General features: G+C 42.0%; 1 protein-coding gene across 2 annotated transcripts in view; it reads right to left on the reverse strand.

Annotated features, from left to right (window-relative positions):
- Positions 1-17,389, reverse strand: part of ncanb (neurocan b) — a 202,194-nt gene that overhangs the window by 48,069 nt on the left and 136,736 nt on the right. For both annotated transcript variants that reach the window (XM_054789127.1, XM_054789128.1), the window contains one exon: positions 9,215-9,331. In XM_054789127.1, coding sequence (XP_054645102.1) covers positions 9,215-9,331 — 117 coding nt within the window. The remainder of the gene's footprint in view (positions 1-9,214; positions 9,332-17,389) is intronic.

Consider the following 17,389-nt stretch of genomic DNA (forward strand, 5'->3'; position numbering starts at 1 on the left):
GGGTTTGCCTTGGGGCCTCAAATGACTAAATACGCGCCCCCGCACACACGTGCACTCATTGCGCTTGGGGTGAGTCCTAGCCACCAGAAAAGCTCATTAATCTGCAGTTGGGCTCATAAGAAAGAGAGAAAATTCACACACACACACTGCAGTTCATTCTCATTATAGTGCACAAGCAGTAAGTCCTCTGTGTCCCATCGTTCTTAGCACGACACTGCCTCTGAATAAACACTCCTATGGCGTACCAAGCATCATTTCTGCATGTGAGCAGTTCCAAGGTGCCACGGTGATCTTGGTAGTGTTGATTTTGCGAGGGTATGCCTGCAAGTGGTGGTGTAGTCAATCATGTGCTGATTGAAGAATGCAGCAGCCAGGATGAATTAATGAGGCAGGAAGGGGGTGGGGGGCATAGAGGACCGAGGCAGCCAATCACAAGAGCTTCTTAAGGGGCTCCTTAGCTGGCGACAAACTGTGACAAAGCGCCCATCATCAATCACGACAAAGATGGTCTTCGCCATCTGCAAACTCCCCAACCTGCCTGAGCCTGTCCACCCTGGGTTCATCTGAGGTAATGTCCATGATCACTTTCCCAGTGTACAAGAAATATGCTACACATTTCACCACAGTGAACAAAAATAATTCCTGATAGCATTTAATAAGTGTCCAATCAGATCCTCTATGCTGCTCCGAACCATTAGGGGGCATTCAGTGTTTGCATGACACAGTACTATGCAGAAACACCTTTGTTTCACAAAATGATGACATTTAACAACGGCATTTAGGAGGTAGTCAATTTATTTAGGAGTTAGTCATTCGCGTTGTTTTACAGACGCACTGTCAACCGATTGCTTGTCCCGCAATATCCGGTTCATGTTTCTACAATTGATGAACGTAAGGATTTATGGCTGATTCTTATCGATCGAGGAGGCTAGCGAAGCAGCCATATCGCTCGCTTGTCAAACAGGTAATTCAGTCGTATCGGTTTATCGTTCAAAACCCTATATTTTTGTAACATTCTCACTTTTTCTGCTAATATTAATAGCTTTATTGTTGTAACATTACAACTTTATAATCGCAACACTGCAGCCTTTTTTCGTAAGATTCATAAGACGGATAACTTCACACTTGTAACAGTTGAACTTTTTTCCTTTAACTTTATTGTCCAAAATACAAACAAAATAACACTTTTCTACTTTAATGTAGACTTTTTTTTTTTTTTTGCAGTTTCTTGTAACATGAAATTATATTTTTGTAACATAACACTTTTTTTCTGGTCAGACTTTAATCTATTAATAGTTTTTTTTCTGATAAAATTGAAATGTTATGCTTGGATTTCCCCTAATATGGTTTTATTCTCATAGCATGATGGCTTTTCTTTCATAATATTATTACCTTTTTCTTGTAATATTACAACTCTATTCTTGTGATATTACAACTTTTTCTCATAACAAATACTTATTGTTCTGGTTACTTTACATCATATTCCCTTGCACTTTTTTTGCAACCTTTCTTTTAATTGTGGCCCAAAAACGTCTTTTTCTTTTTAAGTAAAACTCATGGCAGATACTTTAATGTACCGTATGTGTATTCCTGTGTGCTCAGGTGTGCCAAAAAGCGCTGCAACTTTTATCACACACCAAAAAAACCCACATAAAATCCCATTTGACCACAAAGACCTCATTAATCTTTGAAGCTGAATCATATGAACTGATCTGAGAGCAGGGTTGAATAAGTCAACAAAGGTACCCAGCGGGATCATTTTCTCTCTCTCTCGCTTCATATGATGTTGTGTACATACTGTTGGAGATGGGGTGCATCTTTGCAAAAACACTTTGGTGAACACCTTATGAGTGGATTGAATCTTGCAAGATTCACATTCGGCTTTTATGCGAGTTGAGTGTGCATGTGAGCCAGCGTGTGAGCTTGAATATGTTTCATTTTTTGCATGAATACAGAAGCATTTGAGTATGAATAATTCTATTGGCCTTTTACAGAGAAACACACAGCAAGAGCTGTGTGCGTGTGGAGGTTAAAGGGTTTGTGTCGGGAAGTGAAATGTATTTGAGAGAGATGCTGAAGGCAGTCGGCGTGCTGCGACATGGCTGGAAAGTAAAGAGCAACATTCACAAGGGGAGGAGGAAGAAGAGGAGTGGGAATTGAAAACGGATCAGATAAGAGAAAAGACAGACTGATGTGCGACGAGAAAAATTATAGCAAAAGGACAAACGTGTGATTAATGAAAGAGGACAGAAAAAAAAGGATGGGAGGCTCCTGGATTAAATTAGTTTGGTAGGGATGCAAGCAGAAGAAGCAGCAGCAGCAGGAGAGTTAGAGGAGCTAGAGGAAGTTCCGATCTTAATCAGCATGATTGGAAAAAGTAGCCAGCGAGTGAGGAGAAGTGCAAAATATGTAGGAATAAAAAAATCCGTTCCAGCAGAAAACTTAATGGAGAACATGTACTGGGTGCCAGATAGGAAATGTTCATGTTTACTTGCCAAGGAGGTTATGTATTTATCTATGTAGGTTAGTTGGTGGTGGTTTTTAATAGACAATACTGTGCATAAGTCATGGACCAACACTAAAATAAAACAGACAACAGTAGGACACTAATAGGTGTTAGCAATGACGTGAATTAAGGGGAGCTTGAAAGAAGTATTCAGCTTGAAATAGTTTTCTGTGGGGTCTTTATTTTGAAAGGATAAATTATATATTAGCATGCTAAATATACACACACTTGCTAAAGGCCCTGTCACACCTTGACGATTTAGCCAGCGCATGCCTGACGTGATCATTTTGATGGCATACGTTGAACTGTGGACGTTTTTTTCAATTTTGGGCGTATACATAGCGTATTCATAACGAGTTCCATGTATACATGACGTATTAGTAACTTATATAGAACGTTTCTATAACTTATAGACAACTTATACCAACGAATGCGTAGCGTGTTGCCGGCGTTCAAAACCTATGCCAAACGCCAGTCCAACTTATGCAAACCGCACGGCAGCGTATGGCCGACGATCACGTGCCGTAGCCCATAAAAAGGCTGCCACTTGATGACTCAAATCATAACCTCACTAGACATCACAGTGTCAACATCACCATCAGGCCGAAGAAAATTTCGAAGACCGCTGCCAAGAAGTATCAGGGCAGTCATGGAGGCCGAGGGCGAGGACGTGGACGTATGAAGGATCTATCACCACCCACAGCCTCCCCCTCCCACTCTCACTCTGATGGAGATGACGCAGGTTCTAACGCCTCTTCCCCTCCTGTTGGTTCCATTCCCAGTGTCATAGTGCCCTCTACTGGTCAAGCAGTTAGAAAATGTAGCAGTATAAAAATGGGGTTACTACATAATGTACTGTATCTGCAACCACAACAGCCTCAATCTCCTCTCAGCCAACCCTGGCCAAGAAGAGAGCCAAGAAGACACAGTTTTGTCTCAAGGTATGTTGACGTATTACGACTTGTGCGTAACTTACAAATAACGTGTGTGAACGGGCGTCAACGATCGCATGACTTATTGCCCGCGTATGCGGGACGTATGAATCATAAGTTGACATACGTCGAAAAGTCGAAAATTTTTGGACAACTTGGACGTACTACGACATATGGCGGCGTGCTTCCGCGTGCTCTTAACTTATACAAAACTTACCCATAAATTATTCCACGTACGCCAGCATATTGGCCAAATTTTTCATGCGTTGGCATAAGCTGGCTAAATCGTCAAGGTGTCACAGGGCCTTTACCCACACATACACTTGATAAAATGAATATATTGACTCCTTAACATAATATTTACCTGTTGTATCACTCTTACATTGTAGCCCCTTATACGGACCTCCTTTCCTTGATCTGAGGGGGGCAGGGCCAGAATAAGGATGATTCTAAGCTGAAAGTGGGCAGACATCTTTGGAAGGAGCCATAAGAAGTTGAGATGTCTCCCTTTTTCGGGACGGCTGCCTGAAATCGTATCTTGTTGCTTCAATAAATCACACTATAAAATAAATCCAAGACGGTGAGTCTCAAATTGACAGATGCTTGGTGAGTTTTGCTTTGACAATCAAATTATTTTGTGCTAAAAATTTGTTGTCAGTACCAGGGGTGGGAGCAAGTCAGTGTTTTGCAAGTCTCAAGTAAATCTCAAGTCCTTAATCTCAAGTCTCGAGTCAAGTCTCAAGCAAAGAAGTCCAAGTCAAGTCTCCAGTCATGACAAGACACATCGATTCAAGTCCGAAAAGTCATAAGCTTGAAACATTCAAGTCCTTCCAAGTCCTAAGCACTCTTTACTGTCTCCCAAATAAAATGCCATTTGAACAATGTAACAGACGACTTGACAAATACAATAATGCATTTTGAATCGTATTGAATTGTTTATTTTTATAATAAAATAAGACAAGATGTAGTCACGGAAAAAGAGTGCTGACGTGGCATTCAGGATGTCATCCACACCCTCGTTGTTTGTTCTTAAACCTGGCTGAACGTTAATAAAATGCATTCAATGAGGCAGATTCAAAGGGAAAATATCTTGTCTTGCTGAAAATGACATAATAATGATCACGTTAGTTGAATACTTTGAATGGGAACACACTGCAGTCAAGACATTCACTGAAAATCGCAAGTATTTTCAGGTCATCAGACTAAAGTCCGAGTAAAGTCTTGAGTCATTGAGTCAAGTCTTTGATGATATTGTCAAGGCCAAAGCCCAAAGTCATCAAAATTGTGACTCGAGTCCAAGCTGTGTGACTGGAGTCCCACCTACGGTCAGTACAGTCCAGTCACATACCGTAGTTATTCCAAGTAGTGTTCGTCTGAGACTTGGTGTCATATAAACATAGCATGCAAGCGATTTTTTAATGATGCTCTAACAGTAATATGTGTCACGAGAGCCTGTTCATGAGCACTAAATGTGAGAAAAATCACCTTCTTCACTTGTTTGCTCCACTTTAAAGAGAAGAGGCACACAAAGGCGCTTTTGAAGTCATACAGGTACAAATTTCCTTCCTCATGGACAAGATACCGCTTCCAACCAGTCGCAAGCTAGACAAGCCTGCCCCATACATACGCCAAGCACTGCGCAGAGGACAGCATTGTAAAAGAAAAAAAGCAGGCTTTGCCACACATTTAAAAAAAAAAAGCTCTGCCAGCTACCGACACAGGAGCTGTAAGTTTGATCATTTTGTTTTTCTTCAGCGAGTCAGCTGAAGCATGATGTTGCTGTTAAAATGTGACTGTCATTTTAGCTCTGCAGTGTTGTGGCTGTTTGATAAGTTACCAAAGTTACCAAATATGGTATCTTGCCATTTAGAGCTTCTACTATTAGTTACAATGGATTATCAGTAGTTTAACGACACAATTATGTCCCAGCTATGAAAGATTTTCTCCAAGCAGCAAACCATCACGAATGTTTGTGTGTGTGTGTGTATTTCACGCAGTTAGCACACATTTGTCACGTGTTATCGATGCCCCCACCACAATATTGATTGATAATGTTAATGCACAAGCACACCCATAAGTCTGCATAATTTGCTCTTGTGTATGTATACGCACTAAAGGTTATTGATAATAGGGCACGCCCTAGCTATGACCTCTTTCTCCATTTCCGACACCCAAACATGCGGCCCAGGCTGTTTTCTGTATAGCATAAATGTGGAAGACACATGCGGCATGGTTAGCATAGCAACACTGATAATGTGACTCAACCGTAACAGTGTAGAACGTACAATGCTACCAAATTATTAGTTGTCCAAATTTTGGGTTCGGTTTTTCTTCTTTTGAGATCAGTGAGGCATAGTGATAAGCAGCCTATCATGTACTGCCTTGATAAAAGAATCCAGACTGACTTTCATGTATTCCTTCCACAATTTAATCATTTGCTGCCAGTAAAGTGCCAGTATTTGTCCAAATTTTCAGGTCCAGTGTCTAAGATTCTTTTCCTCAGTTCAGGGAGGCACAGTAGTAAGCAGCATATCATGTACTGTACTGTCTTGATAAAAGAAGCCATTCTGACATATGTATTCCTCCTATAGATTGCTCATGTGATGGATGCTAGGTTATTTTAGGTCCAATTTTAATCTTCCTCAATTCAGTGAGGCATAGAGGTCATCAGCATATCACGCAGTCTTGACTAAATAAGTAGACATTCTTAATTTCCCACTGGGATGAATAAAGTATTTCTGTGTAAAGTGCATCCTATGTACAGTATCTATTGACCGGAGCATAGAGACATTGATCACATGACTCCTCAGTCTCAGTTTTACTTACTTCTTCTGATCAGCTAGGCATAGTCGTAAGCAGCATATAACGCACTGCCTCACAGGACTCATAAAGTACTATACATCTATTGACCTATCACAGTACATATAGTTGATCATGTGATGCCAGTGCTGCTATTTGTCCAAATTTTGGGTCCTTGTCACTTTGACCTCAGTTCATCGTTTTGATAACACGGCTTATTCCTGTGACAACATAATCATTAAAAACAATCAAAGAAACCAATGGCTCGATCATGTGATGCCAGCATAACATTGCTATTTATCCACGTTTTACAGTGTATTTTCATTTTCCCCCAAGTTGTCTATTTCTCTTCTCCACAGTTCCGCAGAGCATAGCAGTAAGCGGCATATCATGCACTGTCATAATTAAGTAAAACAATGACATCCTCAATTTCCCTCACAGAATTAACAAATCCTATGTATCTGTCTGTCAACTTATCTAGGCAGCCTCAAGTTTATGTATTTCTTCCATGGTTTGGGTCCAATTTCTTTCATTCTCTTCTTCCTTTCTCGGGTCAGTGAGGCATAGCATTAAACACCGTATCATGCACTGTCTTGATTGAAGAAGCTTATTCCCGTGACAACAACATCAACAATATTAACAACAACCATCGAAATTTCCCTTGGGGGATTAATCAACGATCTATTCAGTCCCTTTTATGTATTGATGCCAGTATTTGTCCTGAGATGCTTGCATATTTTGGATCATAGCGCACCAAAGCTCCAATCGAGCGCCATTCGTTGTTTTTATTTGCAGCAAGAGTTGGGAAAGTCACTTTGCTTCCAATGCCACACCGACTGCATACTTTCCTGATTTGCTTGTCTTCCCTCATCCACAACATCCAACATGTGCTGCCGCTCGAGCACTTTCATCAGCATCTCCACCCCTCACTGAGCTCCAAGCTCCCCAGTGTGATCGCTGTGCCCTTGTGAGTCTCTGTCACACACACACACGCAGACAGACACATACATACATTCACATTCATGCTCATACACCAAAAAAAGAGTGCACAATGACTCCGACAGCCACATTCTGCCATCACACAGCTGAGTGGAGAGATGATGTTCCTCTCGGGGCGGCGTGAGGTGAGACTATTTGAACATAACCAACACACAGTCGAGCACACAGATATCTCAGCTGGGCTGCTTGTGACATGTGGATACCCCCCAATGGACGACTTCATCTGGGGATTGGCTCATTCATATATCGCTATGAATGTATTTGATCAGGTGTTATGTCACTGGTGCAAATATTCACAGAGTTGAATACAAGTAGGTCTGTGACGATAGTTGATTTGCAACTTATTAAAAATGTCATATTTCCCGAATTTGTGGGATGAACTCCAATTTGTACTGTAGTTGTTTGTGGCATTTGACGTATAGACATAAACTGGTCTCATAACCCTTATCAAGATGTTTTGGACCAATTTCCTTTCTGTGTCTCTGTTTGACTTCCTGTTTGTGCCGATTCAACCTAGTGGGTGTGGCTACCATATCATTCCACCAAGCAATTGTCGCTGTGCAACAACAAAACTACTGTTTTTTAAAAATCACCAATAAAAAAGTATTTTTTTTTTTGTTTTTTCCTCATAAAAATTGTTTTTTTGGAATCTATCTAATATTGCAAAAGAAAATGTACTATTTTGTGACATTTTTCAACCGCCCATGCATTTTACAGACCAGTTGCAATGGCTCGAGATAAGAAACCACCCACATGCAGCTCACTTGGCATGTTCATAACCCGCCACAATGTTCATCTTAATTGCTGTAGAGTTTTCTATTGAATCACATATGTCCATCCGAGAAAATTGTGTGCGCAGTGAGTGACAGAGTGGCTGCGTAACCAAAATAAAGAAAAACAAGTGTGGTGATCTACTAAAACAGATTATAGTAAATATATCTTCTTTAGAGACAACACCATAAAAACTCAATTTTCATATACTTTAGAATAGTCAGTGTAAAGCTTGTGCTGCAGTATAGATTTACTACCCACTGAAAATGACACAACACACAGCCATAATGATATAAATAGCTGGCAACACAAGTGCCAAGACAACTGTGTCTTGCCTACAGTCAAGCGTGGTGGTGGTAGTGTCATGGTCAGCATGAGTGCTGCCTGTACTGGGAGCCTTGGTTCACTGTTGGAAACATGAACTCCAACATGTACTGTGACAATGTGAAGCAAAACATGATCCCATTCCTTGGGAAACTGTGTGGCATTATTTTCAACTTATTTTAGTATATACAAAGTTCTATTGTATTGTGCCTTGGGAAGATATAATAAAATGGTTAAAATAATAAAATAACATGTGAGGGGTACACTCACTTTGTGAGCTACTGTATATATTGAGCACAGACTGGTGGAAAGTGAATAGAGTTAGGTTCCCAAGGTTGCTGAACTTAGCATGTCAATACATCTACATTCCAATCACTTGGGTAGTTTTATTTACTTACTTTTTACTTACATGGGTACTTTGAGTGTTTTTCAGGGCTTGGTGTACTTTTCTGTGCTGACATACTCATAATTCGAAATAATACGCTGGCGTTCATTTATTTTGTTACAGCTTTGTGTGTTGTGTGTGTTTCAGGCAGTGTTTCCTTCACCTTTTTTTTTTTTTACTTCTGTTTATACAACTCAATGAATGTTTAATCACAATATAAATTGTTGGATTATATTTCTTGAAGGGATTTAAAGATTTAATTGAGGTAAAACACCTTATCTAGAATGACACATTCATTGATTGTTAATGCACCTGATCTTTTATATTTTGAATACCCATTCTTAACCCATGTGTGGGTCCATAGCTAACATTCCAATACACAGAAGCTACTCGGTGGGCAATTAAATGTATAGCGAAGTGCTAACATATATGCCCATCTCTCGCTCCATCTATCTATAGCTGCTGACCTGTGAGTCCACCTCTCAAGCAGCAACTCACCGATTTCGCAGCTCTCCCCAGAGAAGCCCTGTGGGCAGTAGCAGCTATAGCCGTCGCCCTCATGCAGGCAGGTCCCTCCATGGAGACACGGGTTGGTCTGGCACGGGTTATTCTCCACTGCGAAGAGAGAGAGAGACGGTGGTGGTGAGTGCATCATGAATTTCTGTCAGAGGAAGACCATTATGAGAGCAGTGGGGAATGTTGACAAACTACAGCAGGAAATGAGACGGAATCAAACTGACGTCCTTCAGCAAGATCCAGAAGAGGACGGATGTTTCTTTGGCGTTCTGCCAGCTGATAGATTGGCCATTGTTACGCGTGTCATGCCACTGTTTATCATGAACCGCCTATGTCACATTTCAGGCCTGATAATGTGCCATAAAGCAGTCATAAAGAGTTGATCATTGCCCATGCATTTATGTACTTTATGGCACATTGCTGCTGTGTGGGCAAGGTAATAAACATCATTTATGGAGATACCCCAGGCATCTACGTGGGGAAGCCTTTGGTGGAAAATTACATCATAATTATTGAACTTACATGCTGAGAATGCTAGAGGCAAGAGGCCGTGAAAGCAGGGAAATTTTTATACTTCTATGTTGAACACCTCAAAGGTTGCACAATTTGGAATCTTACCAACAGGAAAAATATATATGTACAACAAGTTCAGCAAATGATTAACTCTCTGTTTTGCTTGTTTTCAAGACTTATTCCTCAAGACAAAGAAGGCAAGATTCATCTTATTATTGTAAATGCTCCATTTACCCTCTAAATCTATTGTTGCCAGGTGCATGGTCAAAGCAAATAACCACCTCTGATTAGCACTAGAGCTACCACCTTATCGTGGTGAAGGAGTTTGTGTGTCCTGATGATCCTAGGAGCTAAGTTGTCAAGGGCTTTTATGGCCCTGGTAGGGGCCCCTCCTGTGAGTTCACCACTAGTGGGAGGGGCCAGAGGGATCGGCTGCAGAGTGATCTGGGTGGCAGCCGAATGCGGCCTGATCCTCGGCTCCAGAAGCTAGCTCTCAGTACGTGGAATGTTACCTCTCTGGTGGAGAAGGAGCCTGAGCTGGTGCATGAGGTGGAGAAGTTCCGGCTAGATATAGTCAGACTCACCTGGACACACAGCAAGGGCTCTGGAACCAGTCCTCTTGAGAGGGGCTGGACTCTATGCCACTCTGGCATCACCAGCAGTGAAAGGCAATGGGCAGTGGTAGCAATTCTCGCCCCCCCTGGCTCAGGGCCTCTACATTGGAGTTTAACCCAGTGAACGTTTCCCTCCGCCTTCGGGTGGGGTGTCCTGGCTGTTGTTTGAGCTCATGCGCCAAAGAGCAGTTCAAAATACCCACCCTCTTTGGAGTCCCGAGAGGGAGTACTGGGTGTACATGGTGGTGAGTTGGCTCGCAATGGTGGGGGAGGAAACGACTCAGACCTGGCAAGCCCAAATGTATTGTGAGGGTCTGCTGGGAACGTATGGCAGAGTCTCCCGTCAGAAAGAGTTTCAACTCCCACCTCTGGAAGAGCTTTGACCATGTTCCGAGGGAGGCAGCGGACATAGAGTCAGGTGGGCCGTGTTCTGTGCCTCCATTGTTGAGACGGCCAATCGGAGCTGAACCCGTTGTTGGACATCAGCAGTGAGGGATGCTGTCAAGCTGAAAAAGTAGTCCTATCAGTGCTTTTTGGCCCACGAGACTCCAGAGGAAGCTGACAGGTACCTGCAGGCCAAGCGGTCGCCGAGGCAAGACCTTCGACATGGGGGGAGTTCAGAGAAGCCATGGAGCTCCTTTTAAGAAGGGGGACCGGAGGGTGTGTTCCAACTATCATGGGATCACATCAGGGATTTTGGAGAGGAGGCTCGGCCGGAGTGTTGAATCTCCGATTCAGGAGGAGCAGTGCTGTTTTCGTCTAGGTCGTGGAACTGTGTACCTTATACTGTCGGCTGGGTCCTTGAGGGTGCATGGGAGTTTGTCCAGCCAGTCCACATGTATTTTATGGACTTGGAGACATCTCCGGGTCAGGGATGAGATCCTGCCCTTACTGGAGGACTTTAGGTACCTCGAGGACAGGCGGATTGGTGCTGCATCTGCAGTGATGCGCACTATGCATTGGTCTGTGAAGAGGGAGCTGAGCCAAAAGGCAAAGCTCTCAATTTACCGGTTGCTCTACGTTCCTACCCTCACCTATGGTCATCAGCTTTGGATAGTGACTAAAAGGACAAGATCGTGGGTACAAGCGGCCGAAATGAGTTTTCGCCGTAGGGTGGCTGAGCTCTCCCTTAAAGATAAGGTGAAAAGCACTGCCATCTGAGAGAAACTCGGTGTAGAACTGCTGCTCCTCCGCATTGAGAGGAGCCAGATGAGGTGGCTCGGGTGTCTGGTCAGGATGCCTAACGGAAGTCTCCCTGGGGAGGTGTTCAGCGAATGTCCGACTGGTAGGAGGCCTCGGAGAACGCCCAGGACATGTCGGAGAGACTATATCTCTCAACTGGGCTGGGAACGCCGGGAGGAGCTGGACGAAGTAGGAGGAGAAGGAGGTCTGGGCTTCCCTGTTTAGGCTGCTACTCACGCAACCCACCTTGGATAAGTTGAAAAAGATGGATGGATGGACTCCATATATGGCAGTATCGGCATTTTAAGTATTATGAGTTATCAGCCATCCAGCAGCTTCAGCTACTGTACTTCTGCATGTGCTTTAAAATGTTTGTTGCGCTACTCTACGCTGTTGGTGTGAAACTCATTGGGTGTTACACTCTCTGTACTATTTCAATTTATCAGTGGTATTAATGCTGGCTGAGCAATTTGATTCTTACCACTATTACAACATTGGCTCTGTTGCTGCTGTGTTGTGCAATATACTGTACCTATGAGCAAATTACCATGTGGTAAAAGACAAACATGAAGTTTAAGTATAGAAAAACAGCATCTCTCCAATTACCACCTGCTTACAATGAACTCCTCCTCTTTGCGGTTTAGGTAAATAAACGCTCAGCTATAATAAGAGTATTCTGGCCCGCTGCAAGGGGATCCAATTGACATGAAATACAGTTCTCATGTTCATCATGACAGGACACATGGAAAATCATCAAAAAACCTACAGGTACAGATGCAAAGGTAGTCTATTTTAGTTAGCAGAGGCTATTTTAAGGGAATTTGTGTCACACACACACACACACACACGTACACAGACACACACACTTAATGATGTATGACTGCAGACATCTTGTACATAATACAGAGTGCAGTTCCACTGAAAGCTTCTGCTTTTGTGTGTGAATATGACTTTTCACACACGCACCTGGGATGTTTGTGTGCCCGTGCGAGACGTAACACAAGATTATGTTCAATGTCCTACGAGACAAGGTACGAGACTCCGTCGACAGACCCGCAGCATCGTGTTATAAATGCATACAGTATTTAAGATGCATGCTGAATAATGCAGGGCATCATCCATCACCGGAAGGTTAATGACGTATGATGGAGGAAGACGTCAATGATGCCTTTGTTGAGGTGAGTAAATGTCAAGTAATGCGTGGAAACGGAGGGAAGGAGTAAAATTCCAGCTTCAAATGTTTCTGCTGCCAGGAACATTTCAGCTCTTCATCCCTCAAATTAGCCAGTTGAGCGAGGGCGCATACAAATCACGGAATGTACTCTCACTCGTGCGTATAAAGCCTTTGGCCTGACATGCAGAAAATGTTGCATTGTTGGAGTTTAGTGACATCAAAATGCTTTTAATGTCCTCAACTCTCTAATTCCACTGGAATGCAGAGTTCTTGCAGAAGAGATTAAAAATGCATGTGCATCTGTGTGTGACTAAACGCCAGCTGAATTAAACTGTTTTCCTGAAATTGCAACTATATTGATGTGAAATGCACACAAAACTTAATTTAAGTTGGGAGTTCTTCAAACATTGCTTGCACAGTTATCTGCACTGCATTGCTGTTAAAGATAAGTGGACAGCTATGTATCTCTACTTGCTTGTATGGTGCAGCAGATCTCCACAACACTTTTAATCATAGCTCAGGTGGACTTATATTTGCTGCTGCTCACATTTTTTTTTTGGGTTGACGCACATTAATCCAGCACTAGTGTATACTGCAGACTTTACTTGACAGCCTAGCACTTCTTGGAATGCAAGCCTAAAAGGATTGGAGTGACGAGCGAGGGGAGCGAGCTTGGACATACTTCAAACAAATGGCATGTCCTGCCATGACAAACATTACCAGCACCATGTGGACGTGGTTTACTTCAAGTCAAATGGTTACATTTGTTTTTCAAATGAATTAATCATGATTACCATTTGCACCTGTGTCTGAGATATGACCATTTTTACTGTATTTTATTGACAGAAAGATAGATGACAGAACACAATTATATATATTTTTATGTATCTATTAACAGCTCCAAGTGAACTGAAAATTTAAATCAAACTAAAAGAAACCACACGTCTGAAAATCTATCTGCCCAACACTCGTCTCTTTAATAGCAGCAGAACATTTGCATCACGCTTTAAAGTGCTCACGAGTACTTGTGATTGTTGCCTTTTCAAAATAACACTGAAATTCATATGTGCAGTGTTAGATTTATGCTTGAATTTGTTTTTTTTACATTTTTTCTTTACAGAAAAAGAATACTTTCAAAGATTGGAGAAGGAGGAGGAAACATTGTCACTTTGAGAAACCTCCCTCCCGGAACTATGCATAGAATACATTGTTTTCGTGTTGTTGTGGTGCATTTTTTTCTGATTTTCTGTTGTTGGTATATATTTTTTGATATTTTGTGGGGCAGGCTTTTGCTCGAACACTCGAGCAAACCCTCACATTTCCATTTGTCGCGTCAGATTCTTCGGTATTATGTTTGGCACATTACGAGAACAGTTGTTTTAATAATGTGCGTCAGTTTGGGACTGAATGTGTATTATCCGAAGGTGTTTCTACCATCAGCTGTACCAACTACCTTTTCTTGACCCAGATCGGGAAAAATACCAGCAATGATGCAGATGGAAATAAACAAAAAACTTGAAAACCCAAAAGATGTTGGACTGTGGAAAAAAGTAAATACACATTTTTTTTTTTTTACAGTATATATCTACTAGATATATTCCACGAATCTTAGCGTAATACTGTGGGTTTTCATGCCAAATTTCAAGGCTGGCTAAACAGGGGCAGCTGCTCACTTGTCTTGTATCTGCTTGCATAGATCTGTCAGTGTCAATCACTGCCAGTCAAACAACTTATCTGTTATTGCCAATTTTTTATGTGTGTTATATCAGATGCTAAATGAACTGCTTTGTCAACAAGCGGAGGCAGCTCTGGCTTCCGAAGCTGATATAGTGCCAGCCGACAGTGCTTACTCTGTAAATGCTGAAAAACTAATGTATACATGTACTGTATGTAGTAACAATGTATTCATAACTACTCATCACAACACAATATCAGTGGATGTTATTATTGTTTTATTGTTGTGAATATACTCTATCTCATTCTTCACTTTGCTGTGCATCCATGGTTGTGTTTTGATGAGTCTAGTTGCCTGCAAGTGTTGCGGGCATGATGTTACAGCCAAGCCATGGCAGTCAGAAAATTCGCTGATAACCACAACTTAATTTCACTCGTATTTTATACAGTAGTTGTTTACTGGCGGATGACAGTAAAACATTTTTGTGATACTGCTAAGTAAATACTTTTATTTTTTATGACTTTTTTCAAAGATTTTTTGGTGTCATGAGCACTTCACCACTTTACCACACATACACACATAATAAATATGTTGTGATGTTCACCTCGTGGTGAGAATGAGGAAGTTTTGTTCCGAGGAGAGACATGTTTGCAAGTTTGGAAGATACATACAGTATATGGTGTTGTAATTGCACTGCTGGTGATGTGTTCAGGTCAGAATAAAGTTCTCAAAAAGTATCATGCTGTGTGTGCTTCTGTCTGATGTCATAATGCCATGATGCTCATGGTTATTGCTATTGTCGCGCACGAGTCCATGAGGACCAGGCAGCTTTATATTTGAGCCAATCATGGAGCCAATCATGAGCTGTGAAAAAAACTCACGCTTGTCAACCCACTGGAAATTGCAGGAGGTCATTACTCAATATAACAGTCTGACTCACGGTGTCATCTCACAAAGAACACTAAACTCACACAGCAACTTAACACTCAAAAGGTACATTTACAAACAGGTACTAATACGAGTTTGAAATGCATTGCGTCTGAGCAAAGCATGTCATTGGAGGACAAGCAGCATAAAAAATGGATGGACGGCGCTGCAATGCTGCCTCTGTCCACCAGGGGGAGCCTGAGGATCCCGGAGCCCAGAGCTGACGTCATTGCAGAGCCTTAATGAATGAGTTGCTCAGACACAATGCATTATGGGAAAACTTCAAAATGCGTGTTTTTTTTTTCATTTTAAACTCGTGTTGGTACATGTTTGTATACTTCTCAGGTATACCTTTTGAGTGTTAAGTTGCTGTGTGGTGAGTTAAGATGACACCATGAGTCAGACTGTTATATTGTTATACTGTTGTATATCATGACCTCCTGTGATTTCCACTGAGTTGACAAGCTTGTTGTGAGTGCACTGATAGGTCGTGTTTGGCTCCTGCCAAAGAGAGAGCTACAGTTTCCTCACTGACCCGTGAGCGGAACAGTATTTAAATCATTAGTAGCAGTTCTGAAAGTAAAGGAGATGTCACGAGATTAGAAATTAGCCATAAATTATCCATATGTATAAGCCGTAGGGTTTAAAGTTTAAGAAAAAAGTAGAGGCTTATACACATAATTCACTTTTTGTATGAAATTCATTTATTTATAAACACATGCAACAAAATATTGCAAGATTCCAGTGAAAAATCGCTTCTTGTGCATCATGTAGCAGTACAGCTACTTGTGAATAGCAACAGTGCGTGCTGCAGAATGAGAGGACACTGACGCAATCTGCAATTAGTAACAGCTCATTACGCCCAAATGAGACCTCGCTATGCCGCGTCTGTCCACAAGCACAGTACTGCTACAGTATTAGTGTTCCGTATTCTTCTTCTTGCAGTTTGTGTTTGTGGAGCCGATGGAGGACCTTTGAGTGAAAGCGATGCCAGCTAGACAGGGACAGGAAGTCACCGAGGGAGTGGCACTATCATACATTCTGCCTCTCTTAATGCCGCTAGCTTATGATTAATTACACGCTGCTCTTAAAATAGGACGCCTTTTCCTCTGTGTGTGAAGGGCATGGAAAGTGGGGTTTAATGCTGCTCAAGAGAAAAGAAAAACGTGAGAGCAACAACAAGATCAGCGTGACTTACAATTATGCATTGGGGCAATGCGCTAAGCTTTGCCATGCGACTCCAATGTATACATGAAATATAGATACAAGTGTCACTGAACACATATCCCTACCAGTCAGCATGTGATGTCTGACGTCTTACAGCACTAAAGGGGTCACCCATTCCATGTTTCCTCTAAGCCTTTCATCAGGGAGATTAGCTTGGAGCTGGTGTATATTTCGGAAGCTCATACATCCAACCAGGATTTACAGCGGACCATAAAACTGGATTGTGACAGAATTCGGGTCTCACATTGGAAGAATCCTGCAGAGAAGTGTATGGTGGTTGACAGCCACACTCAGTGGCGGTTCTAGCTATGGGCCTTATGGCCGATTGCCCAGGGTGGCATTCTCTTGGGGAATCAGCGAGGGGGAAAGAAAAAAACAAAAAAATTATTTGTGTTCAGCGCTCATTTCCTAGGGATACAGGCAGGTTGATGCCGCTCAGACCAAACTGGGGTTTCCATTCTATTTGTGTTGTGCTTTGGGGTGTTTGGTGTTGCTTCTGATGCAATGACAAAAGAGCATGAGTGAATGAAAAGAGGGAAAGTGTGATGACAACCATAGAACAGGAAATGGAACTTGCGATGTAGGAAAGGGTCTGGCTGCTTAGTACAATATGAGCAGTGCAATTAATTAGATACCAATTCTGTAATTTTACCATGCAGCATAAATAGACGACGGAACACTTACTATTACCCGTCTGCCAGATAAGTAGTTTTGCTTTTACTCGGTTTTAAAATGCTGACAATTTTTTTTTCATCATACTGTGACACTATGTGTTTGGACCCAGTTACTGCCTATCAACCGCCATGTGACTCTACTTAGACTCAGTGAACCTTGTGATAGCTTTG

This window comes from Dunckerocampus dactyliophorus, chromosome 10, assembly GCF_027744805.1.
Source record: "Dunckerocampus dactyliophorus isolate RoL2022-P2 chromosome 10, RoL_Ddac_1.1, whole genome shotgun sequence".
Classification (NCBI taxonomy): Eukaryota; Metazoa; Chordata; class Actinopteri; order Syngnathiformes; family Syngnathidae; genus Dunckerocampus; species Dunckerocampus dactyliophorus.